Genomic DNA, 27,626 nt, shown 5'->3' on the forward strand with positions numbered 1-27,626 from the left:
TTTTGGCTGCCTCCCTCCTTTTGTCTCCGCGCTTCCCAACCGCCCCGACTCTGCTTCCCCTTTTCCGCCCGCCTGTGTACCCCGCCATAGCCAGGGACCTCCTCGTGGAGGTCTGCCGCTGCAGCACCGCCAGGCAGCAGCATCCCACCTCTTCCGCCTCACTGCAGCCCCACCAGGAGCCCGGCTTCAGCCTGGGCGGGGCAGACCTGGGCCTTATCCCGAAAGCGCAGGCGCGGGTTCCCTGCCGTCAGGGTGTCTTCCCGCTCCCAGGATGCCCAGGCAATTCGATTTACTCATCTCTCTTTGTCCATGCTTTCAGCGACACTAAACTTTCTAGTTCTTCCCAGATGCCACTGTTTTCTCACCTCAAGACCTTGGCATGTTTCCTCCTAACTACGGCACTTTTCCCTTCCTCTAACTCCTAGCCTTCTTTTAATCTCAGCTCATCTCTTCCCAGAGGTTGTTCAGAAGTTCTTGGCTATATTAGGTCCTCCTTCTGTATTTCTCATAGCAGCATGTAGTCTCGCAACAAAACATATGCTAATATTTACAGGCTTAACCAGTTTCCCTAGACAGGAGAACAGGAACCATGTTCATCTTCATCACGGTATCCCCCAGTGCCTAGACAATACGAAATACATGATACGTACTTAATATTTACAGCTCAGGTGTCTCCTAAGCTCCACTTCCATTTGGATGTTCTCATATGCACAAACTCAACACAACCAAAACTAAACTCGTCATTTTTGCCTATCTCACCACCATCATCAAAAACCTACTCTTCTATTTTTTTTTTTTCTTGGTCTGTCACCCAGGCTGGAGTGCAGTGGTATAATCTCGGCTCACTGCAACCTCTGCCTCCCCAAGTTCAAGCAAGTCTCCTGCCTTAGTCTCCTGAGTAACTGGAACTACAGGCTCGCACCACCACACTCGGCTAATTTTCATATTTTTAGTAGAGACGGGGTTTCACCATGTTGGCCAGACTGGTCTCGAACTCCTGACCTCAGGTGATCTGCCCACCTCAGCCTCCCAAAGTGCTGGGATTACAGGTGTGAGCCACCACACCTGGCCCTATATTCTTTATCTCAATGAATGGCACCACCATCCACCAGTTACCCAGTCATCCTTGACTCCCCGCTTCCCTCAAATCATATTTATTCATCTTTTTTTTCTAAAAACAATGGTCCCTTTAAACATGCATTGTTTAAAGTGCACGCATTGTCATGAAGTCTGTCTCTTCTACCTTGATTTCTCTCAAATCCTTGCACTTCTTTTGGGCTTTTGTCTCAAACATACTGGGTTTAACCACTGACTATCTGCAATTCTGAATTGCCTTTGACAGGCTATTAAACAGATGTCAAGTCAGCACCTACTAAGTGTTCTATTATAATAATGCATCTATTACTGTTCTTGCCCAGCCCTCTGCCATGACTGTAGGAGTATCAATGCAGCCCAGATTGCTGTCATGGCCTCACTGTTATCCCTGCTCTAAACAGCACTCCGGTCTACTCTCACCAATGCAGCCAGAAGGATCTTTCAAAAATGCCAATGAGATGATGTCACTCTCCTGCTTAAGACCTTTGTAGCTCTCCACTACCTTCAGGATAACATTCAAACCTACTAGGTTGGCATATTACACTTTCATCACCCGGCCCCCTTCCTACTCCAACCCCATCTCTCATCACTTTTCCAAGCACATCATTTGCTCCAGGCACATCAAACACTTAAAGAGTTCCCCCCAAAAGCCATTCTCTCTCATTTAGTTCTTTCAGCTACTGTTTCCTTGGCTCATGTGGAAACTGTCTTAAGTATCTAACTCCATTGTCAGGCCGTAGGCAACTTGAGAGCAGCTTCCTTACTGTTGTATTCTCAGTATCAACCAGTCTCTGGCTCATATTAACATTAGTAAGTATTTATTTGTTAAAGCAAACCAAATATGGCCTGAGGACTCTGTACTTACATATTTGAGTCCCTGTGGATGAACTGTAACCTAGCTTAATAGGCAGACAAGATTGAAAACCTAACTTATGAGTATGTGCCTGTAACAATAGCTGAGTCTTGGCCAATCCCAGCAGCCATACTTCAACCACTCATACACTGCTGAGTGTTCAAACTGTGTTCAAATAAGGCAAATGCCAACCTGTAACCAATCCAGCCAGCTGTTTCTGTACCTCACTGCCTATTTCTTTATGTCACTTCCCTCTTTTTGTCTATAAATTTGTTCTGACCACGAGGCATCCCTAGAGTCTCTCTGAATCTGCTGTGATTCTGGAGACTGCCCAATTCGTGAATCGTTCATTGCTCTATTAAACTTTAAATTTAATTTGGCTGAAGTTTTTAACATATTGATTGAACGTAATCCTTTATTTTAAAGAGGATTAATCAAATGAATTCAGGGCTGAGGATGTACATCATAAGGTTAACCCTGTATGCCCAAACCTGTAATGATTTGAATTTTTCCTAATAGCAATAACTCTTTTCATACCTTATATGATGGACTTGTGTAACTCCAGCAAAAGCAAACAAAAAACCCCTAAACCCTCAAAACAAACACTGATGTGAAATTTACCTACTAACAATAGTTTGTGCCAGGCAAAAGCAACATTTTGGGAGGCTGAGCTAGGAGGATCGCTTGAGCCCAGGAGTTCTAGACAAACATAAGCAACACAGTAAGACCACACCTCTTCACAAAAAAATTACTTTAAATTAGCCAGGTGTAGTGGCATGAGCTTGTGTCCCAACTACTCAGGAGGCTGAAGAGGACAATCACTTGAGCCTAAAAGGCTGAGGCTGCGATGAGTCGTGATTGCATCACTGCACTCCAGCCTGGGGGACAAAGCGGGACCCTATTTCCAAAAAAAAACTGCGATACTCTGTAAGCTCAGTTACCAGTTTCAGCTTGCCTTCTTCCTCTAGTATCAAGAATATATTCAACAAAGATGATACATCTACAGCACCAGGAACTCAAGGTGAGCACGATGGAAAACCCCAGGAAACACGTTATGCAGTTGAAATTGCATTAGAGTACCTTATAGAGGTCACATACAAAATGTGAAAAGGCTTAAGTAGACAAAGAAGCTGGCCCCATTATTGTTTCCAATGCTCCTTGTTTTGTTTTCATTTAAAAAATGTTACCCTGGGGGCCCGGTATGGTGGCTCGTGCCTGTAAACCCAGCACTTTGGGAGGCTGAGGTTGGTGATTACTTGGGCCCAGGAGTTCAAGACCAGCCTGGGCAACACGGCAAAATGCCATCTCTTCAAAAACACAAAAAATTCAGCCAGACGTGGTGGTACATGCCTGTGGTCTCAGCTACTCAGGGGGCTGAGATGGCTGGATCGCTTCAGCCAGGAGGTCAAGGCTGCCATGAACCTCTCACCACTGCACTTCAGCCTGGGTGACAGAACAAGACCCTGTATCAAAAAAAAAGTTACAATGGTATGTCCAGTATCACCCCACCCCATCCCCAAGGCCTCCTCAGATATATATTACACATCTCTAAAGGATATCATTTATCTGGCAGCCTATGAACAGTGCCCCAAGAATTACACAGTTCACACCAATCTGTACCAACTATATGGTAATCCTGCCCCCACCCAAGCTCAGGACAACTAGCTGGATATTTCACTCACCTTAATGGCTTTAGCTGTAAGTGAATGACCTTTTGAAAGCGTATGTGCTACCAAGCTCGTTGTGGGCCATTCACTCTTCTTTGGTATCCTGCCAAAGAACAGAACCTGAGGGTCATGGATCAGTGGCTTCAATGAAGCCCTGAAATCGATGTTTAATATTGTGCTACTTATAAGGAGAGGTTTCATGAGGTTCATTAGCTTTTCAAGGAGCACTATAATCCCCAAAAGTTTAAGAACCACCATTAGAGACCCTAGCAGATGCTAGGCATACCAACTGATTAATGCATATGGTGTGACAAACCCTCAGTACCTCTCGTGCTAGCCCCAATTCAAAACCAGAACAAGCTCAATGTTAGAAAATACTCTGTAAAATTTGATGGATTTCTTCAGGATTGGGGCCCTGAAAATAAAATATAGCAATTGCTCTAAAAGGTAACTGGGGGAAAATATCCAATGCAGCTGATTTTAAGTCCATTAGCTTCCCCAAAGAAGTAACAGAAGTAATTTTCTGTTGTATCTTTGGTCTGTTGTATCAGACCAAAAGATCTAATAGCAATGAGATTTAACTGTATACACACAAAATTACCTATTTCAAAAATAATGACAACACACAATGGCAAAAGGAAAAACATTTAATACACAAAAAAAGCACAATTAAAAAGTATTAAAAGCATTACATAGTGCAAACACCAAAAAGACAGAGCTATTAACTTCGTGGTGCTTATATGGAAAACTAGGCAAGAATGCAGAAAATGCCTTCCTCTTTCCTCATTTAGTGAGCTGGCCACATTCAAAAGGCTATTATTATTATTATTATTATTTTCGAAAGACTTAAGTTTTATTATTACTCAATTCAGTCTCCCAAAAAGTTATTTTAAATTGCCACTTTCTTCCCACTTTATGAAACCACATTTGCTGCTCTTGACTGTGATTCTCTGATGGGAAATATTTGGAAAATTGCATGTTTTCTACACATTGGCAGTGCATTTTATGCCACCTACTGAAGTGTATGTAGAAAGAGACGTTTTGGGCCAGGCACAGTTGCTCACGCCTGTAATCCCAGTACTTTGGGAGGCCAAGGCGGGCAGATCGCCTGAGGTCAGGAGTTCAAGACCAGCCTGGCCAACATGGTGAAACCCTGTCTCTACTAAAAATTCAAAAATTAGCCAGGTGTGGGGGTGCACGCCTGTAGTCCCAGCTACTTGAGAGGCTGCGGCAGGAGGCAGAGGTTGCAGTGAGCCAAGATTGTGCCACTGCATTCCAGCCTAGGCGACAGAGTAAGACTGTCTTAAAAAAAAAAAAAAAAAAAAAAAAATTTTTTTTTTGTACATCAAGACCACAGCAAGGTGGTTTTATCAGGATAGAATGTACTATCCAAATTTACAAACTTCTCTCAGAACACCTAGAGAAAGAACTCTTTTCTAGTCAAGAGCCTCATATCAAAGAAAGAATACCTAAACTAAAAGCATGGGTAAAAGGGCTTGCAGTAATCAAACAGGCTCTGCCAGACAGGCAATAAAGGGGAGCTTGTGCTCAGCTTCCAGAACATGAGGTATTCTGAATATATACCCCAGAGCTTGGTACACCAAGAGCATAATAGGTTCTTAGATCTCTTCAAGGAAATTAATAGGCTTCAGAATTGCTCTCCCATATTTAATCCCTACAATAAACTGAGGTAGAAGGGTAGGTATGTATACTGATTTTTATAGATGAGAAAAACTGAGGCATACGGAGGTCAAGACTGGCACTCAATACTTACTCTACCTCTACCCATGAGGAATAGTGCACAGCTAGAGACTAAAGAAAGTCATATTCAGAGGCTGCTATGAGGTCTACCTTGCCAAGTGCTGAGGAAGCCAAGAAGCATTTCATCCATCCTTTGAAACATTTCCTGTTGATTTTAAAAGGGGGAAGAAAAAAACCCAAAAGAAACACTTCGATTCTCATTGAAAAGGAAGTGAAAAAATGAGACAAACTACAGAAAAAAAAAAATAATTCTGTAAGAAGGAAGCCTGACCTCAATTTCTTTGAGACAGGGTCTCTGTCACCCACCTTAGATTGCAGTGGTGCCACCTCAGCTCACTGCAACCTCCACCTCCCAGGCTCAAGCGATCCTCCCACCTCAGCCTCCTGTGTAGCTGGGACAACAAGCGTGCACCCACCATGCCCAGCTTTTTTTTATATTTTTGATAGAGACAGGGTTTCGCCATGTTGCCCAGGCTGGTCTCGAGCTCCTGAGCGCAAGCAATCTGCCCACTTTGGCCACCCAAGTGCTGGAATAACAGGAGGGAGCCACCACGCCTGGTCTGACCTCAATTTCTTAGTGCTGAGACAACAGGGGAGCTAACTCCCTATCCTCCATCACACACAGAAAGGAAGCCTCAACTACAAGTTGTTACTTTATTAGATAGTAGCTCTGCCGTCACAGCTTCCCATCTACCGCCTAACTGCAACAGAAACATTTCCCAGGACTGACTGGGAAGAGGAATCTTATCTAAAGATACTGTAGTTACAAGGGCTGATAAGGGTCTTTGGTATAAAAGCAATATCCAGAAATAAGATAATAACTTTGGAACTAAGGGGATATAAATGACACAGTAAAGGTGGAAGAAAGGGTTTTGTTTTTTAAGGGAGACCAGAGTTTTATTATTACTCAAATCAGTCTCCCAAAAAGTTATTTTAAAATGCTGTTTTCTTCCCACTTTATGAAACCACATTTGCTACTGTTGACAGGGACTATCTGACAGAAATATTTGTCTGCTGATATCAGTACTTCACTGTTTAAAAAAAAACAATGCCTTCAGATAAGAAATTAGGGGCTCTAATAAGCTGTTATAATGATAAACGTCCTTTTTTTTTTTTTTGAGACACAGTCTCACTCTGTCACCCAGGTGGGAGCGCAGTGGTGCAGTCTCAGCTCACCGCAACCTCCGCTTCCCAGGTTCAAGCGATTCTCCTGTCTCAACCTGCCAAGTAGCTGGGACTACAGGTGCACGCCACCCTGACCGGCTAATTTTTGTATTTTTAGTAGAGACAGGGTTTCACCATAGTAGTCAGACTGGTCTCGAACTCCTGAGCTCAGGCAGTCCACCCACCTCGGCCTCCCAAAGTGCTGGGATTACAGGCATGAGCCACCACCCCTAGCCTAATATCAATCTTCAATAAAGCATTTGCCAAATTACAGCAACTGCTCTGAAAGAGGAATTGCTCTTCTAGCATTATTTGACCCTTTTTAGGTATCCTTGACCCTCTTTACCTTAAGAAATGGAGAATTCCAGCCGGGCGTGGTGGCTCACACCTGTAATCCCAGTACTTTGGGGGGCTGAGGCAGGCAGATCACGAGGTCAGGAGATCGAGACCATCCTGGCTAAGATGGTGAAACCCCGTCTCCACTAAAAATACAAAAATTAGCCAGGCATGGTGGTGGGCACCTATAGTCCCAGCTACTAGGGAGGCTGAGGCAGGAGAATGGCGTGAACCCGGGAGGCGGAGGTTGCAGTGAGCCGAGATTGCGCCACTGCACTCCAGCCTGGGCGACAGAGAGAAACTCCGTCTAAAAAAAAAAAAAAAGAAATGGAGAGTTCTACTAACTGTCCTGTGCTCCCAGAGGGGATTCAATGAGGATCGTAAGAAGGAAAACAACCTGTAGGAGAAGCAGCATCTTGGATTTCAGATAAAGTACCAAAAAATATTAGCTATCTCTTTCTGCAGACATGCCTCTTTGTCAGTGACACTTTCAGTCATTCAAAAGGCTATTGGTAGAGGTGCAGTAAATCCAAGTGTACATTTACTGTAAGTTTATTCAACTATGCTATATTCACCAATAACGGCATTACCAATAATGGCATTAGTGCACATCAGAAGATCTGAAAATGCTAATGGGACATTTCCCACAAAAGGAAAGAAACCCAGTGGCTCCTATAAAGGGAAAACACAGCAATGGAAAGCAAATTGAAAATTTCTGTCAAAAGAAAGTACTTCTCAAAGCAATCAGGAAAAACTGTTCCCAAATTAGGCCTGGGGAGCCACATTAGCCACTATCTCAGATACTGATTATTTTGTTTAGCCTTAGGGGCCTCAATATTCCCCCTCATCTGCTAAACTTCAACTTGTTTACTCACAAGTCTGATAAATTCCAGCCAAGTAACCTTAACATTCCCTATGGCAGTGCAAAATTCCAGACATTTGTAAACACTGTACATTTCATGTTTGGTACATGACAGAGCTTATTGGTTCATCTTTGATTCTAAAAACATAGCTAATTCCTAATCTATGGCCATTTTTAGCAAAGGTAGCATCAGGATCAAAACATGCTTGCACACATGCACACTCATGAGTGGGAGAACCATCAGAACAAACTGCTCCTTAGGATATAGTTCTGAACAATTTACGAAGATAACTGACTAAATGGAAAACAGATTCACAGTATCTAAAGCCATATATCAGAAATTCACATAATTCTGAGGGGAAAAAACTCAAATATCTAGTTAACAATTGTCTTCCTTTCAAAAGCGAGTCAAGAGGTAACATTACATAGCTTTGTATTATAGAACAAAAGAATATTCACCAATATATCAAAGACTTCAAAAGGGAGCCAACATTGCATTGAATTGACACACAAAAAATGTTACAAATGACCTTGACCCTTAAAAATAAATTCTTACAAACCAAATAATACCACACAATGCGTTACATACATCTAACTATACATAAATTATAATTAAAACACAATCGCATATTTCAAATGCTTGGCAGTGACTCAATCTTACATTGCAGAAGTTAGTGGCAGTGTAGAGGCTGGCATGGCTCAACTCCAATCCACTGTACAAGCCTAGGATTAGAAACCCATACTATTCCATTGGTAGACTGGGGAAATGGCATACCATATTAAAGATCCGGTCTAAGATTTTTATAAAGTCTGATTTAAGCATTAAAGAAAAAAGCATACCAATTACTGTGAAGTACACTGCAAGGAGAGTGAGTTAATATTGAGACAGAAGAACGTTTTAGCCGTAATACTGAAATTCATCGTTGTTCTAATGATTTGTCATCTCTGCTCTGAACTTTTTGCCCAAGATAACAATCATAAATATTAATTTAAATGACAACTAAAACAAGAAATCTGATGGTAATGTGGTATGATTTCATTATTCAGTCTACGGCACGTTGCAGCAGAAACAACGAGCTCCAATGACACAGATCCTTCCTCACAATCAAGATTTCAACTCGAACAAGGCTTACCTATAACTAGGTGACCACATAATTTAACATCCAAATGAAGACATCTGAAAGTGAAAGGGGACAGGTAGAAAGAAACCAGGTGGGATGCAGAAAAATGGGAGCAATTTAGCAGTCTCCAGAAAATCAGAGCACATGGTCCCAATAACTACAGCTAAAAGGTGAGTGTCAGTATTTGGAAGTTTCCTTATAGCAGTAAACTCTGAACACTTCACATATAAACTATGCCTTGCTTTAGTTTAGTGGCAGTGAGTAACAAAAATCTGTACCGCAGTGACAAGGAAAAAAGAAAATCAAAAACAGATCAAGAAAATAGTTTAAGCTGGGCACTGTGGCTCACGCCTGTAATCTCAGCACTTTGCGAGGCCAAGGTGGGTGGATGACCTGAGGTCAGGAGTTCAAGACCAGCCTGACCAACACGGTGAAACCATCTCTACCAAAAATACAAAATTAGCCAGACATGGTGGTGCACACCTGTAATCCCAGCTACTTAGGCGGCTGAGGCAGGAGAATCATTTAAACCTGGGAGGCGGAGGTTGCAGTGAGCCGAGATCACTCCATTGCACTCCAGCCTGGGTGACAAGAGCAAAACTCCATCTCAAATAAAAAAAAAAGAAAAGAAAAGAAATAAAGTTTCCTACAAGTAAAGACGAAATTCAGCTCAAGTACATATCTTAGGATTGTCCAAGTACTTAGTGCTAACAGAAGCAGTGAAAAACCCCGGTGGGCAAGCAGGAAGAGGAGTAAAGCTGAGCAGCATAAGAGGATTCTTTCATGGGCAATGATGTGCCAAATTTAGCATCAAATACCTATAAACGTAAGTAAAATGCTTAATTCTTCTTAAGTTTTATTAAAAATTATACTTGGCTGGGTGTGGTGGCTCATGCCTGTAATCCCAGCACTTTGGGAGGCCAAAGTGTGTGGATCATGAGGTCAGGAGTTCGAGACCAGCCTGGCCAACATAGTGAAACCCCGTCTCTACTAAAAATACAAAAATTAGCCGGGCATGGTGGTATGTGCCTGTAGTCCCAGCTACTTGGGAGGCTGAGGCAGGAGAATCACCTGAACCTGGGAGGCAGAGGTTGTGGTGAGCAGAGATCATGCCATTGCACTCCAGCCTGGGCAATAGAGTGAGACTCTGTCTCAAAAAAAAAAAAAAAAAAAAAAAAGGCAACAATATTATGAAATTTTTTTTTTTTTTGCGATTTTTTTTTTTTTTTCTGAGACAGTTTCGCTATTGTTGCCCAGGCTGGGGTGCAATAGCACAATCTCAGCTCACCGCAACCTCCACCTCCCAGGTTCAAGCGATTCTCCTGCCTCAGCCTCCTGAGTAGCTGGGACTATAGGCATGCATCACCATGCCCGGCTAATTTTTTGTATTTTTAGTAGAGATGGGGTTTCTCTGTATTGGTCAGGCTGGTCTCAAACTCCCAACCTCAGGTGATCTGCCCGCCTCGGCCTCCCAAAGTGCTGGGACTACAGGCGTGAGCCACTATGCCTGGCCCACGATTTTTTTTTTTTTTTTTTTCAGCTCATCAGCTATTGTTAGTGTCAGTGTATTTTATGTGTGGTCCAAGACAATTCTTCTTCCATTGTGGACCAGGGAAGCCAAAAGATTGGACATCCCTGTCTAGGGCAAGGATTCTAAATGTTCTGTATAAAACTTGCATAGGGATTCCAGGAACACTTGTTCAAATGCAAATTCCTGGTCCAGATCTCAAGGATCAGTCTCTGCAGGTTTGGGCATTTTTAACAAGCAACCCTTGTGATTTTTATGATCCTTAAGTTTGACAATTCTAGGGCCTTGGTCTTCAAAATAACACATGCATACCCTTGAGAACACACCAACGTTTTCCCATGGGGTAAGGGTACATGCATAGCTCTATGGAAACCAACTTAAAGATGTCCAATTTCCATATGTGTTGTCCTAAAATATGTGCTCTGATGAGGCCTCTTCAGATCTACCATTTCTCTTTAACTCCCTTTTCACAACAGCCACACTCCCTACCCACAAAAAAAAAAAAAAAGGCTGCCTCTCAAACCATCCAGTATCATATCAAGGGGTATTGCCTTGGTGTAAGCAGCTCCAGAGGTGCTAAACAAAAGGATCAAAAAAAATCTAAATGACTCCTAACAGGCAAAGAGGGTAGGGGGCAGTAGCTCAGGACTGCAATCCTAGCACTTGGAGAGGCTGAGGCAAGAGGGTTGCTTGAGGCTAGCAGTTTGGAACCAGCCTGGGCAACATGCCAAAACGCTGTCTGTACAAAAAATACAAAAATCAGCTGGGCATGGTGGTGGCACGCGCCTATAGACCCAGCTACTTGGGAGGCTTAGGTGAGAGGATTGCTTGGATCTGGGAGGTCGAGGCTGCAGTGAACTGTGATTGTGCCAGCGCACTCCAGCCTGGGCAACAGAGCAAGACCCTGTTTCAAAAAAAAAAAAAAAAAAAAAAAAAAACCAAAACTGATCCTTCTGAAGGCTGTGCCAGAGAAGTATGTTTGTGCGTTTATCTGAATTAAAACCAAGACATGTTCTGACGGAAGTTAAGTCTGATTTGGCTAATTAAATTAACAGGCTTTGCCAGTTTATATGACAGGACTTTTTCTATAAATTTATTCAGCTAAATCTATAGCCCCAGGGCTTTCATAAAAATATCTTTAAGCCAAGCATAGTGGCTCACGGCTGTAAGCCCAACACTTCGGGAGGCTGAGGCGGGGGAATCACTTAAACCCAGGAGTTCAAGACCAGCCTGGGCAACATAATGAGATACCGTCTACAAATTTTTTAAATTAGCTGGGTGTGATAGTGAATGCCTGTGAGGGAAGCTGAGGCTGGAGGATCACTTGAGCCCAGGAGGTGAGCCATGTTTGCACCACTGCACTCCAGCTTGGATGACAAAGTGAGACCCTGTCTCTCAAAAAAAAAAAAAAAAATCTTTAAAGCACATATATAATATGCAATATGTTGGATAGCATATCCTTTGTAAGTACTTAAATTTTAAAAATTTAGATTTCAGATTAAAGTCTTGCAAAAGGGCCAGACTAGTTGCCTCATGACTATAATCCCAGCACTTTGGAAGGCTGAGGCGGGAGGATTGTTTGAGCCCAGGAGTTCAAGACCAGCCTGGGCAACATAGTGAGACTTCATCTCCACAAAAAATTAGCCAATGTGGTTATGCTAGTCTATAGTCTCAGCTACTCAGGAGGCTGAAGTGGGAAGACCACTTATGCCCAGGAGACCAAGGCTGCAGTGAGCCATGATCATACCACTGCACTGTACTTCAGCCTGGGAGACAGAACAAGACAGACCCTATCACCCCACACCTCCCCTATACCCCTGGAAAAAAAAGTGCAAAAAAACACTAATCTAGGGTGAGAGCCATGAAATAGCTGAGGGACTGTCTGAAAGGGGCAGAAGGGAGTATTTTGGGGTGACAGAAACATTCTATTGCTTTTTTTGGGTGGTTACTCAGATTTCTACAACTCGTTAGAAGGAAACACTTTATCATGTTAATTATACCTCAATATTGTAAATGGGCATGGAAGAAATCTCTTGCTTTCAAGAGTTTTTCTTTTGGGTTCACCTAACTATGTATCTGACTGCTGCATAAAGTAATCCATGGCACTTCATAATTTGACTAATCAGATTACTTCTGCTCTTCATTGTTAGCTCCAGTATTTTTCTTACAGCTACCTTGGATTTTGATGCCTAAGAACATTCTCTGACAGGTTGGAAATAAAATTAAATAAAGGATTGATTTTCAAATAATGTGGTAAGTGAATTGAATAAATGCATTTTTATGTTCGTACTACCATTATGCTATAAAAACCTTAATAACCAGCTGAATCTCTTTCTTGCAAATAGGGCATGAAGCCCCAGCCTTCTTTAGTCTTCTGGCACAGTGAAAACAAGTGACAAGATGGCCCGTCCTCCCATGAATAATGTTCCCGTCTCGTGGTCTTTTCTCACATAAGCTACATGGCTTCAAGAGATTCTGGCAATCCTCCATGTTTTCTGTATCTGTTCTCTGTTCAGAAAGGTTATCTAACTGTTCTCCCATGCTTGAGATGGTCTCTTGGCTTTCAGAACTGTGAGCCAAATCCAAGAATTCCACCGAGTTGCAGGGATCAAAAAGTTTGGAGTTTTCTTTCTTTATATACACATCTTTAGGTCTAACGACAGGAGCCGAAATGGTTCTTCGACAATCAGGGACATCATTTCCTTCATTTTCCTTTTCAGGTATGGCAGTGATATCAGACGTGGAGAGAGAATGGGTTAACTTTGAACAATCTGAATACCAATCCTTCCTCAAGGCCCAACAACGAAAACAGTACCTCTTGCTTGGAGAGTTAAATTTCTTGCATTCAGTACACTGCCACTCATCCTACAAAGACAAGTGAAGCCAATTAATACTCAGGGGGTTAATATGATGCTGAGAAAAAGGAAAGAAGGTCAAATGCATTCACATCCTCTCACTAAGCTATTCCACATCAGTGATCTAGCCTAGGATTTGAGCAAATTCTACAGCCACATGAAGGAAAGTCTTTGGAAGTTTTACATCAATAGTGCCACAACTGCTATTTTCAAGCCAAAATCTGATACAGCTATCTTTAAGAAAGTTAAATTATTCTGGCTTTCTACCTCATCTCGGTGAAATTTACATTGTTTGTTGTACCTTATGGGCTTCTTTGGAGTTATTTTTCTTTGCACAACTTACTCCTTTATCAGGCAAGAGGCTGAAGAATGAAGAGAACACTCTGTCATTCTTTTCTACACTAATAGCAAATGTTATAAAGTTTGGCAAAAAAGAAAGCTAAAACAAATGAGATTTGAAAACTACTAAATTTACTCATGCACTCTCATTGCACCCAGGATTACAGGTATAACTGTATGCCTAAATCATGCCCTCTGAAAAATAAATGTTATTGTCCTTGAATGCCACGTAATTTTTCCCTACTTCTCCATATTCAAATTAGGAGACACTAGATCCCAATGAATTTTAAATGCTTTGCTTAATTCAAAAATAGCTATGGGGAACAAGAAAGAATATTTAATGTGGTTAACTGGCTTTGACAGGCTTTGATTTGACATAAGCTGAACTTGATTACTTTCAGGCCAAAGGCCAAGCACTTCAAGTCTAGAAGTCATAACTCAATTGTCCAGACCGAGAGGCAAGGGCACAACCATGTGTTAAACTGGGACTCCAGATGGCCTCAAAACACTCTTGCCAGTCTAAGATCTTCCAATCTCATTTAAAATGCTATACAAATAATCAAAGGAACTTCATAAAGATTTGGAATTTGTGACTGATGGTGTGCCACAGTTTTAACTGGCATCACTTTTTCTTAGTAGGACATAAAATAATAGGGCTTATTAAATTCAATGGCATCTTTGATTTGATGAAATACAGTCCATTTGCTTAACAGGTTTTCTGCGCCCAAGTAGCCACAGAAGTCTGATTAAGATAGAAACATGGCCGGGAGTGGTGGCTCACGCCTGTAATCCCAGCACTGTGGGAGGCCAAGGCGGGCGGATCACCTGAGATCGGAAGTTCGAGACCAGCCTGACCAACATGGAGATCCTCGTCTCTACTAAAAGCACAAAATTAGCCGGGCATGGTGGCACATGTCTGTCATCTCAGCTACTCGGGAGGCTGAGGCAGGAGAATCGCTTGAACCCGGGAGGCAGAAGTTGCAGTGAGCCGAGATTATGCCATTGCATTCCAACCTTGGCAACAAGAGTGAAACTCCATCTCAAAAAAACAGATGGAAACATTTATCTCTGTTATTTGTATTATGGTCAAGAACGCTTACTGGACCAATATATTTCACTTTATTACTAAGCTACACACAGATCATTGGCAATGAACTACCATAACAGTCAACAGTGATGTGGTGGGAATGGGGGAAGGATCAACACCAGAAACAACCTAAAAATGTTTCTCTTTCCAAGCAGCAAAATGTAAAATCCCCTTCTTATGCTTCCTCCATCAATCTTTTTCTCATAGTGTGTTACCTGTGGCAAGACTAAAAGAAACATGGGGAAATAGCAAGAAAAAAGCAAGGTATACATTTGGGTCTAGACTTGAGTTGTCAACTAGTGACAAATCCATCCCTATTAACCTAAGAGTGGAATATCGAGTCTTCTTTAATAGTCCTCCATTAATACTAATCTGTGTGGAAATTAAGCTGTTTTCCATTTGCTTTTTAAGAAAACAATGACAATATTATTTTTATATTCAACAAATAATTTTAGATAGCCTATGGGTCTGTCTTTGGGATTGCAGAGAAGTGTTGAGTCAGGGAAAGCAGCGCAAGACTATTTTGAATAACTTTGTGTCTCCAAAGAGATTTGATGGCAGTGAGAAAGGCACACAGAGGCATTTATCTCATCCTTTTCAAGGTAGGGAGAGGATAAGATCAAATTATCCCCTTCCCTTCTTAAGTTCCAATAAAAACCTCTTAAAAAATGTAAAGAAACCAACATCACTTAGCAACCAGGCAAGGGAGATAAAAATGGGGGAGAAACAGCACTCTTCAACACAAATGAACTGCTGGGATTACATCATCTGAAGATGGGGCTGGTGCAAAATAGCTTTCGCTAAAGATTCATACCTCAGAGGTAACTTCTACATCAGTATCATCACTTAAGGACTTAGAGTCCTCAAGGTCATCATTTTTTCCCACTTCAATCACCTGTGAAGGCAAAAACATCTCATTAGTAATGTTTACTTGTTTTAGATGAGGCTAATTACCTAAAAGCAAAAAAGACAACTGCTTCAATTTAAAACTCACATTCTTCTCCCATCTCTAGCACTTAAGGAGACAGCTTAAATGCAAGACCAAACACATGATTCTGCACATCTAGTTGGCATTTCAGTAGTAGCACAAACGACAGAAAAGCACCCAGAAGGGTTACCAAATAAATTCTGCATTCAGAAGAGAAAAGATGCCCATATTTATGACTTTAAAGAAAATAGCTGGGCGTGGTGGCTATTTTACAGCCAGGTGCCTATAATTTCAGCACTTTGGGAGGCCAAGGCAGGAGGATCGCTTGAGCCCAGGAGTTTGAAACTGGCCTAGGCAACAGAGCAAGACCCTGTCTCTACAAAAAATAAAAAGAATTAGCCAGGTGTGGTGGTGCACGCCTGTAGTCCCAGCTACTTGGGGGCTGAGACAAGAGAATCGCTTGAGCCCAAGAGTTCCAGCTTGCAGTAAGCTATGATCTCACCACTGCACTCCAGCCTGGGTGACACAATAAGAGCTTGTCTCTAAAACAATTTAAAACTAAATAAATAAATAAATAATTTCAGAGTAGAAAAGCTCCAAATTGTTAAACGTGAAATTTTTTATCTAAGCAGACAGGAAGAATGAAACAAAGTATTTTAAAAATTTACTTTTCACATTCAAAAGTAAAACTAGTCATGTGATACTCTGGCTGTCCTATAGAAACATGCCCATAGAAACAGAAACAAACAAAAAAAGTCCATTTCAAAAGTGAGGCGTGTTCTAAATTTTAAAATTTAGAACTTAAAAATTTAAAGCCCTAGTTTTGTCGTCCAATAAAAAGAATAAAACCAATTATGAAACAATTATGAACCTCTGTACAGCAACCTTCTCACAAATGGTCAAGTATTTTAAGTCCCATCTCTATAAAAGTTTCCTAGGCCAGGTATGGTTGCACATGCCTGTGACCCCAGCTACTTGGGAGGCTGAAGAGGAAGGACCACTTGAGCTAAGAAGTTTAAGACCAGGTTGGGCAAAACAGTGAGATCCCATCTCAAAAATAAATAAAGTTTCCAAATGTCACTTTTGTCTTAATTCAAGCCACCTGCATTCCTTCTAATGCTACCCATATAACTAGTCTAAGAGAACCCAAGTACCATTTGACTACAATGAATATACTAGGGTATCCTTCAGGAACTCAAAATTCTTTGAAAATCCCTTAAATAACTAAAAAGGATGACCCAATTTTTTCTTTGCTGTATTTATCCGATGGATGTTTACCAACACTCTTCTACATGCTGGCCACTGGATCTCCTCCCCAATTTCTTCTGAGTCTTGAGCAAGTTGCCTGTATGACTCATCTGTACATGAGTACATACCATATGCATGAGTACTTCATGAGTACATACCATATGTACTCAAGAGTTCAGTCTCCCCTTTTTTCTACTATTTTAACACTAAAATAGCTACAAAGAAATAATCTTATCTTTCCATTTAGGTATAACATGGTTATGGAAGCTATCAAGATTTCCAAGAAATAAGTTTTCTCCTACAGACTGCTGCTCATTTAGAACAGGGGTATCCAACCTTTTGGCTTCCCTGGGTCACACTGGAAGAATTGTCTTGGGCCACACATAAAATACACTAACATCAATGATAACTGATGGGCTCAAAGGAAAAAAAAATCGCAAGAAAACTCATAATGTTTTAAAAAAGTTTATCAATCTGTGTTGATTCAAAGTCGTTCTGGGCCGCATGTGGTCCACAGGCTGTGGGTTGGACAAGCTTGATTAGCACCTTACCTTGTTAGCAAAGGGAGAGAAATGGTAGCTCGTTGCTATAAGCAGGGGAAAAAAGAGTAGCTTACTGCTTTTGACTAAGTAGGGGCTTTTAAGGCAGCCCTGGTTAACTTAATACTTAATGTGAATCTTAAAATTGGATTGAAAAATTAATTAAAGTTAAAAAGGGGATTATGTGAGCAATCTGTTGTACAAAAAGATACAGAGAGATCTGAACAGATTACACTATAAGCACACAAACAGAATCAACATGGAATTTTTCCACAACATACCTTTTTGTCACTTACTTTCCCTACTTCTTCACTTGTTTGTTCAGTATCAGCAGCTTCAACTTTTATTCCAACACCTAACTGCTCTGATACTGACTCATTCAAAAACCACAAGTCATCTGTAGTATCTGAAACAATGGCAGTACCCACATCCTAATAGAAAAAAACAAACATGAGTTTCTGTATTCAGAGGTTTATCAGCGATGTTGAAACAACACAAATGAACCCAAAACTCAATGTCGTCACACTACATCGCCAAAGAACATCTTGCCTTTATTCAGTGGACATGTATTCATTCAACATATATCTACTTGACACCTACTATGGATAAACTAATGGATGGATATAATTGTGCCAGGCATGGACTTTTTTAACACTAAATCAGGTATAACACCTAAGAAACAGTACTGAACAATTTAAAAGGTAAGGACTTGTAGTTGCTCAAGTAAACAGAATCTATTCCCTAAATTCCCTTCTATAGTTGACACTCTAAGAAGCTAGAAAACATTCCATTAGTTCTGACATATTCTTTCCCCTAAAATGGTCGAGGATGCTTATTAAAGAAATATGAGAAATACTGATGGTCACCCAAACCTTTGCCCTGACACTTTCTGAACTTCATATAGAACTTCCTGTATTCATCTATGAATATTTCATGACATGCTTTTCTACAACATTCATGAGAAACAATTTATTATTTTGCCACTGTTATATAGTCATTCATTTATTAAACAAATACTCACTGAATACCTATTATGTGCCACATACTGTTCTAGGTACTAGGTAATGGAAAAAGCAGTGAATAATACAAAAGCCCTGGCCTTACATTTCAGTGGTAAACAGACAACACATATATATAACATAGCAATATTTTTACAAAGTGAGAAGTACTATGGAGAATAAAATAGGATAAAAGAGAAGAGTGGCTAGAGAGGCTATTGTAACTAGGGATGCGTTTTGCAGGGCCACCACCTATAACTACACAGCTCCAAAACAAGAAGTGAATGGATCCTACTAGAACTGTGTAACTACTAGTAATAGCCTTGGCGGCCAGGGATGACCTCTTTGAAGAAATTACATTTGAGGTGAGTCCTAAATCATGAGAAGGCAAAGAAAGAATATGGGGGAACAGTGTTCCAGAAAGAGTAAACAACAAACTTAAGGTGCCTGAGGAAGGCAGGAATTTTGGGCTACAGTGTCAGAAGGGAGCCTGGTATATCCAAAACGCATGTAGTGAACAAGGAAGAATGACAGGAAGTGAGGAAGGAGGGGGCTGAATCAGTTATTACTATAGTAAAACAGGCGCACGCCGCCACACATGGCTAATTTTTTATTTTTTGTAAAAATGGCGTCTGTGTTGCCTAGGCTGGTCTCAAACTCCTGGGCTCAAGCAATCCTGCTGTCTCGGCCTCCCAGTGTTATAGGCTGAGACTCCCAGAGATTACAGGCATGAGCCACTACGCACAGCCAAAGGCTCCATTTTGAAATTGTTCAATGTCAAATCCTCTAAGTAGAGTTGTTAGTTAAATAGGCATCTGGAAACTGAAGTTGGGCATTTAGGGAAGAGGTAAGGACTAGAGATACAGATTTGGGTAGCACATGCATACAGATGGTATTTAACGCCATAGGAGTAAATAAGAATTCTTAGAGAATATAATGTGTGGTCAAGAGTAACCAAGAATGTTTCCCTTTCAAAAGAAAAAAAAACCACTCCCCTTCAAATGTGAAATTTACCTGATTTGTCTGTAAATCAGTTGAGCCATTACTTCTAGGTGTATAGTTGCTTCTCAAGTTTCCTAAAAACCACCAAGGCAGGCCAGCTACATCCCACTCCTCAAATCCAAGGTCCAGCCTAGATGTCTCATCTTGGGTTAAATTTTCAATTAAGTCTTCATCTATACAAGTCAAATGAAAAGGATGATAACTATGCACAATATGTAATAACCAAGACTATCTTTAGAATACTTAAAACTTCTTTATAAAATAGGTAAAAAGAAATTCCTGTTCTAAGAAAGAAAGAACCAGAAATCAAGTATCTGTCTTAGTGGCAGAGCTCAAATCTCCTCCCTTGTTTAGGCTTCATTAGCAAGTGATGACACTACAAGTAGATCATCGTTGATCAAGTTTAAACTCTAAAAGCATTGTCTTCTATGAGCAGACAGGAAAAAAAAAAAAAAAAGACTCTAAAAGCATCTGGACAATGACCTTGTTCTAAAAGAATTTCTACATGGGCATTTACTGGCATTTTAAACACTCCTACCATGTATAAACTATAGAATTACTTGCTCTAGTACATAGTGCCTGACAATAGTTTGATTAACAGCACTGCAAATGATGGTAACATAGTGGTCTAACCCTTAAGATCAAAGCAAGGCAATACAAACCATAATAGGCGATCACAAGGTTGTCCAGGCAATCTCACTGGTACCACATATTCTGGGTCATATCTCAATAATTCGTATGTTTTAGTAGGTAACAACCACTATAAAACACTAAACTCTAGGTTGTCCAAATACATACATATGCCCTTGCTGGATCAATGGGCTCTTAGAGCTAAGTATCTAGACATACCACAAATACTAAGACCCCACATTATTTCAAGTAAAAGATCTCACATTGTACATCTGAATGACACTGAGGGCAGCTAATAACATAAGTCTCTTGTTACCACGATACTCTTTTCTTTCCCATACTCCAGTCTTTTGTTACGCTCTACTGCTCCTTTCTTACTTTCTCATTCTCTTCTACCTCTTCCCAATACATTAGGCCTGCCCACAGCAACCATGGGCGTTAACGTGTGCTGAAGTTCATATGGTGAAAGAATTTCTGAAATACATGGGTCCTTGCCAGAACATAAGGTTACCCTATTTACTTATAAATTATGTCAATAATGCTGACTAAAAGGCTTATCTGTGGCCAGGGAAACTTCAATTATGTTTCTACTTATTCACTATTGAAATTATCAGAAACCAAATTCTTGAAATGGTGCCATATTAAAGTCATTCTTTCCTACTCGAGCTCTACAACTTATGAAGGAAATGAAAATAGGTCATTCTTTCCACAAATAAAAATTCTGTCTACCTATAGGTCTTCCTGAAAATACTATTATTTATTCCCAAGTTTTCATCACGAACTACATATCCTCCCCTGAGTTGGCTATTCTTAAATACCTGCCCTTGCCCCCAACTTTTTTTTGAGATAGTGCACCACTTCGTTGCCCAGGCTGGAGTGCAGTGACATGATATTGATTCACTGCGACCTTCGCTCACTGCAATCTCCACCTCTTGGGCTCAAGTGATCCTTCCATCTCAGCCTCCTGAGTAGCTGGTACCACTGGTGTGCACCATCATGCCCAGCTAATTTTTCACTGGGCTAATTTTTTGTAGAGATGAGGTCTCGCTATGTTACCCAAGCTGGTCTCGAACTCTTGAGCTCAAGTAATCCCCCTGCCTCGGCCTCCCAAAGTGCTGGGATTACAGGCATGAGCTACCATGCCCAGCCTTGATTTTCTAACAGTGCCCAGCCACGTTCTTATATATCTTAAAATTGCCTTTTGAGTACAAAATAAGCAAGGATTTGCATTAAGGAATAAAATTACACACTTAATATCATATAGACTGGAACAGTTGCAAAGTAACTAGGTAGACCAAAATTCAGTTTATGCTTAAATGCAATGTAAAGAAAACAATCCGGCATGATAAACTTATTCAAATTTAATTTAAGCTTTTAAAATAACTTCAGCAGCCAAAGTTTCTCAGACATAACTAGAGGCTTAACCTGCTATTGGTCCACATGCCTAGACTAGAAGCCATCATGCCATAAAATGACTTTGGGGAATTTATGATTTTACACATCTTCGCCAAAACAAAAACAAAAAATTAATTTTAGAAAGTGTTTTTTTTTGTTTGTTTTTTGAGACAACGTCTTGCTCTTGTCCCCCAGGCTGGAGTGCAATGGCACGATCTCTGCTCACTGCAACCTCTGCCTCTTGGGTTCAAGCAATTATCCTGCCTCAGCCTCCCGAGTAGCTGGGATTACAGGCGCCTGCCACCATGTCCGGCTAATTTTTGTATTTTTAATAGAGACAGGGTTTCACCATGTTGGCCAGGCTGGTCTCGAACTCCTGACCTCAGGTGATGGGCCTGCCTCAGCCTCCCAAAGTGCTAGGATTACAGGCATGAGCCACTGAGCCCAGCCTAGAAAGTGTTTTTTAAAGTAGAGTTTTGGGGAAAATATGGATTAACTCATTAGCCTGACCACGGCATATCTAATGGAATGGCAAAGCTCTGACTACCATCCAAGGGCAAAAACAATTTTTCTGGATTTGGAATATTTGCATATACATAATGAGATATCCTGGGGATGGGACCCAAGTTTCCTTTTTTTTTTTTGAGACAGAGTCTCGCTCTGTCGCCCAGGCTGGAGTGCAGTGGCGCGATCTCAGCTCACTGCTAGCTCCGCCTCCCAGGTTCACGCAATTCTCCTGCCTCAGTCTCCCGGGTAGCTGGGACTACAGGCGCCCGCCACCACACCCAGCTAATTTTTTTTTAAGTAGAGACAGGGTTTCACCGTGTTGGCCAGGATGGTCTCGATCTCCTGACCTCGTGATCCACCCGCCTTGACCTCCCAAAGTGCTAGGATTACAGGCGTGAGCCACTGCACCCGGCCAACGGGACCCAAGTTTTCATGTACACCTTGTACACATAGCCTGAAGATAGTTTTATATAATATTTTAAATAATTCTGTGCATGAAACAAAGTTTTCACTGCAACCTGTCACATGAGGTCAGGTGTTAAACTTTCTACTTGTGGTGTCATGTGAAAAAGTTTTCAGCGGCTGGGTGTGGTGGCTCATGCCTGTAATCCCAGCACTTTGAGAGGCCAAGGCAGGTGGTTCATGAGGTCATGACGTCAACCTATTCTGGCCAACATGGTAAAACCCCATCTCTACTAAGAATACAAAAACTAGCTGGGCGTGGTGGTGCATGCCTGTAATCCCAGCTACTTAGGACGCTGAGGCAGGAGAATCGCTTGAACACGGGAGGCGGAAGTTGCAGTGAGCTGAGATTGAGCCACTGCACTCCAGCCTGGCGACAGTGCAAGACTATCTCAAAAAAAAAAAAAAGTTTTCAGATTTTGGATGCTCAACTTATTCTAAGATCCTCTGAAAGGGTCCTGCACTATCCTAGCACTCATGAGTTGCTAAAAGAGCATTACCATCTTTCAAATTGAGAATGCTCAACATTTCAAATTTAGAATGCTCAACTTATACGAGGCTTCTTATATCTCATTCTTGGCTTTGTGATTAAGTATATTATGTCATCTTTGCAAACTTCAAAATGTGTAAAAATTTGGCCAGGTGCAGTGGCTCATGCCTGTAACCCCAGCACTTTAGGAGGCTGAGGTGGGTAGATCATTTGAGGCCAGGAGTTCAAGACCAGCCTGGCCAACATGGTAAAACCCCAAAATTAGCCAGGCGTGGTGGCGTGCACCTGTAACCCCAGCACTTTGGGAGGCCGAGGCAGGCAGATCACCTGAGGTCGGGAGTTGGAGACCGGCCTGACCAACATGGGGAAACCTTATCTCTACTAAAAATACAAAATTAGCCGGGCATGGTGGCACACGCCTGTAATCCCAGCTACTCTAGAGGCTGCAGAGGCTGAGGCAGGAGAATCGCTTGAACCTGGGAGGCAGAGGCGGCGGTGAGCTGAGATCACGCCATTGCACTCAGCGTGGGCAACAAAAGTGAGACTCCGTCTCAAAAAAAAAAAAAAAAAAAAAAGGGCGGGCGTGGTGGTACACACCTGTAATCTCAGCTACTCGGGAGGCTGAGGCACAAGAATCACTTGAACCAAGGAGGTGGAGGTCGCAGTGAGCTGAGATCGCACTGCTGCACTCCAACCTGGGTGACCCAGGGAGACTCTGACTCAAAAAAAAAAAAAGTATGAAAATTAGCCTTTGCCTCAAGTAGATAAATCAAAATAAAAATTCTAACCAAATCATATACATACAAGAATACTAAGATTGAAAAGTCTAAGGCAGCTGAATTCATGTATACAGAAAATTTACCTGGTGGCAAATCAATAAATGTGTAGCTATTTTCTAGTAGCATGCTAGCTCATGGAAGGGTCTTGCACCATCCTAGTACTCATGGGTTGCTAAAACAGCACTACCATCTTCAAAGTTAACAATGGTAGTAATTAGGTTGTTAAAAAGGTTTTCAGAAAAGGATGAGAAATTATGACATATGCCTCTCCTACTTCACATATGGAGAGATTTAAAAAAAAAAAACGGTTGGGGGAAGAGGAAGAGAACAAAAGTCTATATAGCTTTAAACCAAAACATACCTTCTCTAGAATGTATGCATTTATGCTCTGAGGTAGGCAGTGTGGGGATATCGTCTTCTGTAGTTCTTTTCCTGGAAGTGGAACTTTCCTCTGCACTTTGCTGAAAGAAGGGAAAGGTGTCCATCAGTGCAGTAGAAATAACTGAGACCAGGGGATGTAGCAGTTCCATTCTGGCTCACCAGTTAGTGTGCAACACAATGGGTTACACACAAGAAAGAGAACTCAAGTTCACAACAGTCATCAAATAAAGGCAACACCTCTCCTCAACCCACTGTGAGCAAAGCTAGAAGAATCCCAAACCTGGGGGGAAAAAAAACCACTGTACAAAGGCCAAAATCTGCTGTTAAAAACAGGCTATCTGTATAAACCCTCAAGTCTACTACAAAATTAGGCATAATTCAGAAAACATATGAAACCCTCAGCACGTACCAAGATGACTATAAAGTTTCCCCAGGTTTGGGGAAGCTTTAGGAAATGGCCTGACATGAACTTAACTGCAACAAGCCTATTAAAATCTAATAAAGCAATTTCCTCAAACACACACACACAGGTACACACAAACCCAAAGAAAAATGCAACTGGAAGAACTGAAGATCAGAAGTGCTACATCCCAAAGAAAGGTTCAGAGACTGGAACTCTGTTATGGGCAGAACAGAGAAGGTTCACTCTGTCCCTGGTCTGTGAACTCCCAAGAACCTTTCTTATTAAATTCTTACCACATTCAGGGAAAGGTCTTGGGAGTCCAAGATCCATAGGTACAGAGAAGGGGCCACTCTGTACAACAAAAGAAGTCACCGTGTGGTGATTTTACCTTCAGTTGGTCTTGACTTGGAATATCCATACTGTGATCCTGTGCGAGAGCGAGAGTCTGAGCAGCATCTGGATAGCAAGTAAAACAAAAGGAAAACCTTCCCTGGTAATAACCATTCTTTCCACACAAAAAGGACCTCAGCAAACAACCCGGGAGCCAGGTTTAGTCCCTAGAAATGTACTTCTCCATGTTGGCTGGACAAAGCTCTCATTTGCAAGGGAAAAATCAAAATTGATAAAAATGACAAAGACCAAGACAGGCCATATCCAAAATATATTACCAAAATATAATTGGGAAAAAAAACAGTGCAAAATAGCTAAAAATGTCAAGCTTCCATATCAAGCTTTTAAATTTTTATATGAAAACTGGTTCCAAGCAGGACATAATGGAGACCATTTTTGTGATCTCTTCCTGTATTACCAAATTCGCCTAACTCACAAACAATAGCAAAAAAGTGTGTGGCTTTTTACATTTAATTTCGACTTTCAAGTGTTACGTCATACAGGGTTATGAGATCTTAAAATCTGGATTTTTCCCCGTTTGCTTCATAAAACAATAGCATTTTCATCTAAAGTGACATTCTAAGTGTCAAGGATAATTTTATGGTTTAAATTCCCATCACCATCACCTGTATATAAATTAATTTTTTTCATTGTCTTATTTTTCCCAGTTACTATAAACATTTCCTAAGCAGCAGCAGCAAATAAAGTTTTTCTCAAGGCCAATGAAAAGAACCAAGGAAAACAACCCAATAGAGAGAAATTCTTAGATATTACATTAATCTAAAAGAGAAATGCATTCCAAAGACTTACAAAGAAATTTTTCAAGTAGAATAAAAGACAAAAACTTGGCTACAGGAAAAGATCAAGCTGCAAACAATTTAATAATCTGGACTATTCATTATTTGAGGCTATGTAAATGAGATACACCCAAAATAAGTCTACTGTGGGCCAGGTTCACCAACCACTACCAGGTTCAGAGATAAAATATGGAAAATATCATCACCATCTGATAAAGGCTGCTAGAGGAAGGATACAGATTCTACAACTGTCAATGCAGTTCTACTGAAAAAAGCAAACATTTTCAAAATTCTAATTATAAAAAATATTATTTCCAGAAACATTTTTGTGGACAAAATGGAGACAATGAAAAGTTTGAGAGACAGCATTTTCTGACCACAGTGGTCTTCAAAGCCAAGTTCGACTAACATATAATGCAGATGGAGCAATTTTTTTGTTTGTTTGAGACGGAGTCTTGCTCTGTCACCCTGGCTGGAGAGCAGTGGTGCAATCTCGGCTCACTAAAACCTCCACCTCCCTGGCTCAAGTGATTCTCCTGCCTCAGCCTCCCAAGTAGCTAGGATTATAGGTGTGCGCCTGGCTAATTTTTGTATTTTTAGTAGAGATGGGGTTTCATCATCTTGGCCAGGCTGGTCTCAAACTCCTGACTTTGTGATCCACCTGCCTCGTCGGCCTCCCAAAGTGCTGGGATTACAGGCATGAGCCACCGCGCCGGCCAGGAGCAATTCTTTAATAAAGCAATCCTATTACTGTCATTTACATTTCTAAAGCCTTACTACCTTACTTAGATTAAAACAGTTACAAGCAAAAATAAATTATCTGGGGAAACCACAATGTAAAAAAGAAGTTTTAAAATTGGCCGGGTGTGGTGGCTCACGCCTGTAATCCCAGAACTTTGGGAGGTCAAGGTGTGTGGATTGCTTGGGCCCAGGAGTTTGAGACCAGCCTGGGCAACCCACCAGCCTGGTGAAACCTCATCTCTACTAAAATCACAAAAATTAGCTGGGCGTGGTGGTGCGCACCTGTAATCCCAGCTACTTGGGAGGCTGAGGCAGGAGAATCACCTGAACCCAGGAGGCAGAGGTTGCAGTGAGCTGAGATCGCACCACTGCACTCCAGCCTAGTCGACAAAGTGAGACTCAGTCTCAAAAATTAATAAACACACACAAAGTTCGTCATATTTATTTCATTTGTATACATGGGAAAATTTGGAGAAATAATTTAGAAAGAACTACCATTTTAGGCTGGGCGCGGTGGCTCATGCCTGTAATCCCAGTACTTTAGGAGGCCAAGGTGGGCGGATCACGAGGTCAGGAGATCGAGACCATCCTGGCTAACATGGTGAAACCCCGTCTCTACTAAAAATATAAAAAATTAGCCAGGCATGATGGCGGGCACCTGTAGTCCCAGCTACTCAGGAGGCTGAGGCAGGAGAACGGCATGAACCTGGGAGGTGGAGGCTGCAGTGAGCTGAAATCATGCCACTGCACTCCAGCCTGAGTGACAGAGCGAGACTCCGTCTCCAAAAAATAAAAAGGACTACCATTTTAAACAATGGCATCTTCTTGATCAAAATGAAAAGTTTAACCCATTTGCAAAGGTATAAAATTATATGAAAAGCACTTCTCTCATCTGTCCTTTCAAATAAAACACAAGCAACCCAAATCATAAAAATCAACAGATGGCCATCCACAAGCACCAATGCAATTGCAAGTCAGAACAGATAACCAATCAGAATTACTTGGGGCAATTTTCTGGTTTTGATCATCATACTATTATTATGTCAGATGTTACCATTTGGGGACTCGGGATAAAGGGTATAGGGAAACTCTATGCAATACTTTTGCAACTTTATTAAGTCTGAAATTTTTTCAAAACGACAAGTTAAAAAATAAAAATGGGCCAGGCGTGGTGGCTCACACCTGTCATCCCAACACTTTGGGAGGCCGAAGAAGGGGGATCACTTGAGTCCTGGAGTTCAAGACCAGCCTAAGCAACAAGGGGAAAA

General features: G+C 41.4%; 1 protein-coding gene across 5 annotated transcripts in view; it reads right to left on the bottom strand.

Annotated features, from left to right (window-relative positions):
- Positions 1-4,244: 4,244 nt before the first annotated feature.
- The window catches only part of MDM4 (MDM4 regulator of p53), a 44,461-nt gene continuing 21,079 nt past the window's right edge, over positions 4,245-27,626 (bottom strand). For 2 of the 5 annotated variants that reach the window (XM_030813153.1, XM_030813154.1), the window contains 6 exons: positions 24,819-24,886; positions 24,008-24,107; positions 19,396-19,556; positions 17,665-17,814; positions 15,483-15,563; positions 12,447-13,252 (listed from right to left, as the gene is read on the bottom strand). In XM_030813153.1, coding sequence (XP_030669013.1) covers positions 12,683-13,252; positions 15,483-15,563; positions 17,665-17,814; positions 19,396-19,556; positions 24,008-24,107; positions 24,819-24,886 — 1,130 coding nt within the window. In that variant the 3' untranslated portion in view covers positions 12,447-12,682. Of the gene's footprint in view, positions 13,253-15,482; positions 15,564-17,664; positions 17,815-19,395; positions 19,557-24,007; positions 24,108-24,818; positions 24,887-27,626 lie in introns of all 5 variants that reach the window. The other 3 variants (XM_003273155.2, XM_003273156.2, XR_004030126.1) reach the window with 3 other exon arrangements.

This window comes from Nomascus leucogenys, chromosome 5 (genome assembly GCF_006542625.1).
Source record: "Nomascus leucogenys isolate Asia chromosome 5, Asia_NLE_v1, whole genome shotgun sequence".
Taxonomy (NCBI): Eukaryota; Metazoa; Chordata; class Mammalia; order Primates; family Hylobatidae; genus Nomascus; species Nomascus leucogenys.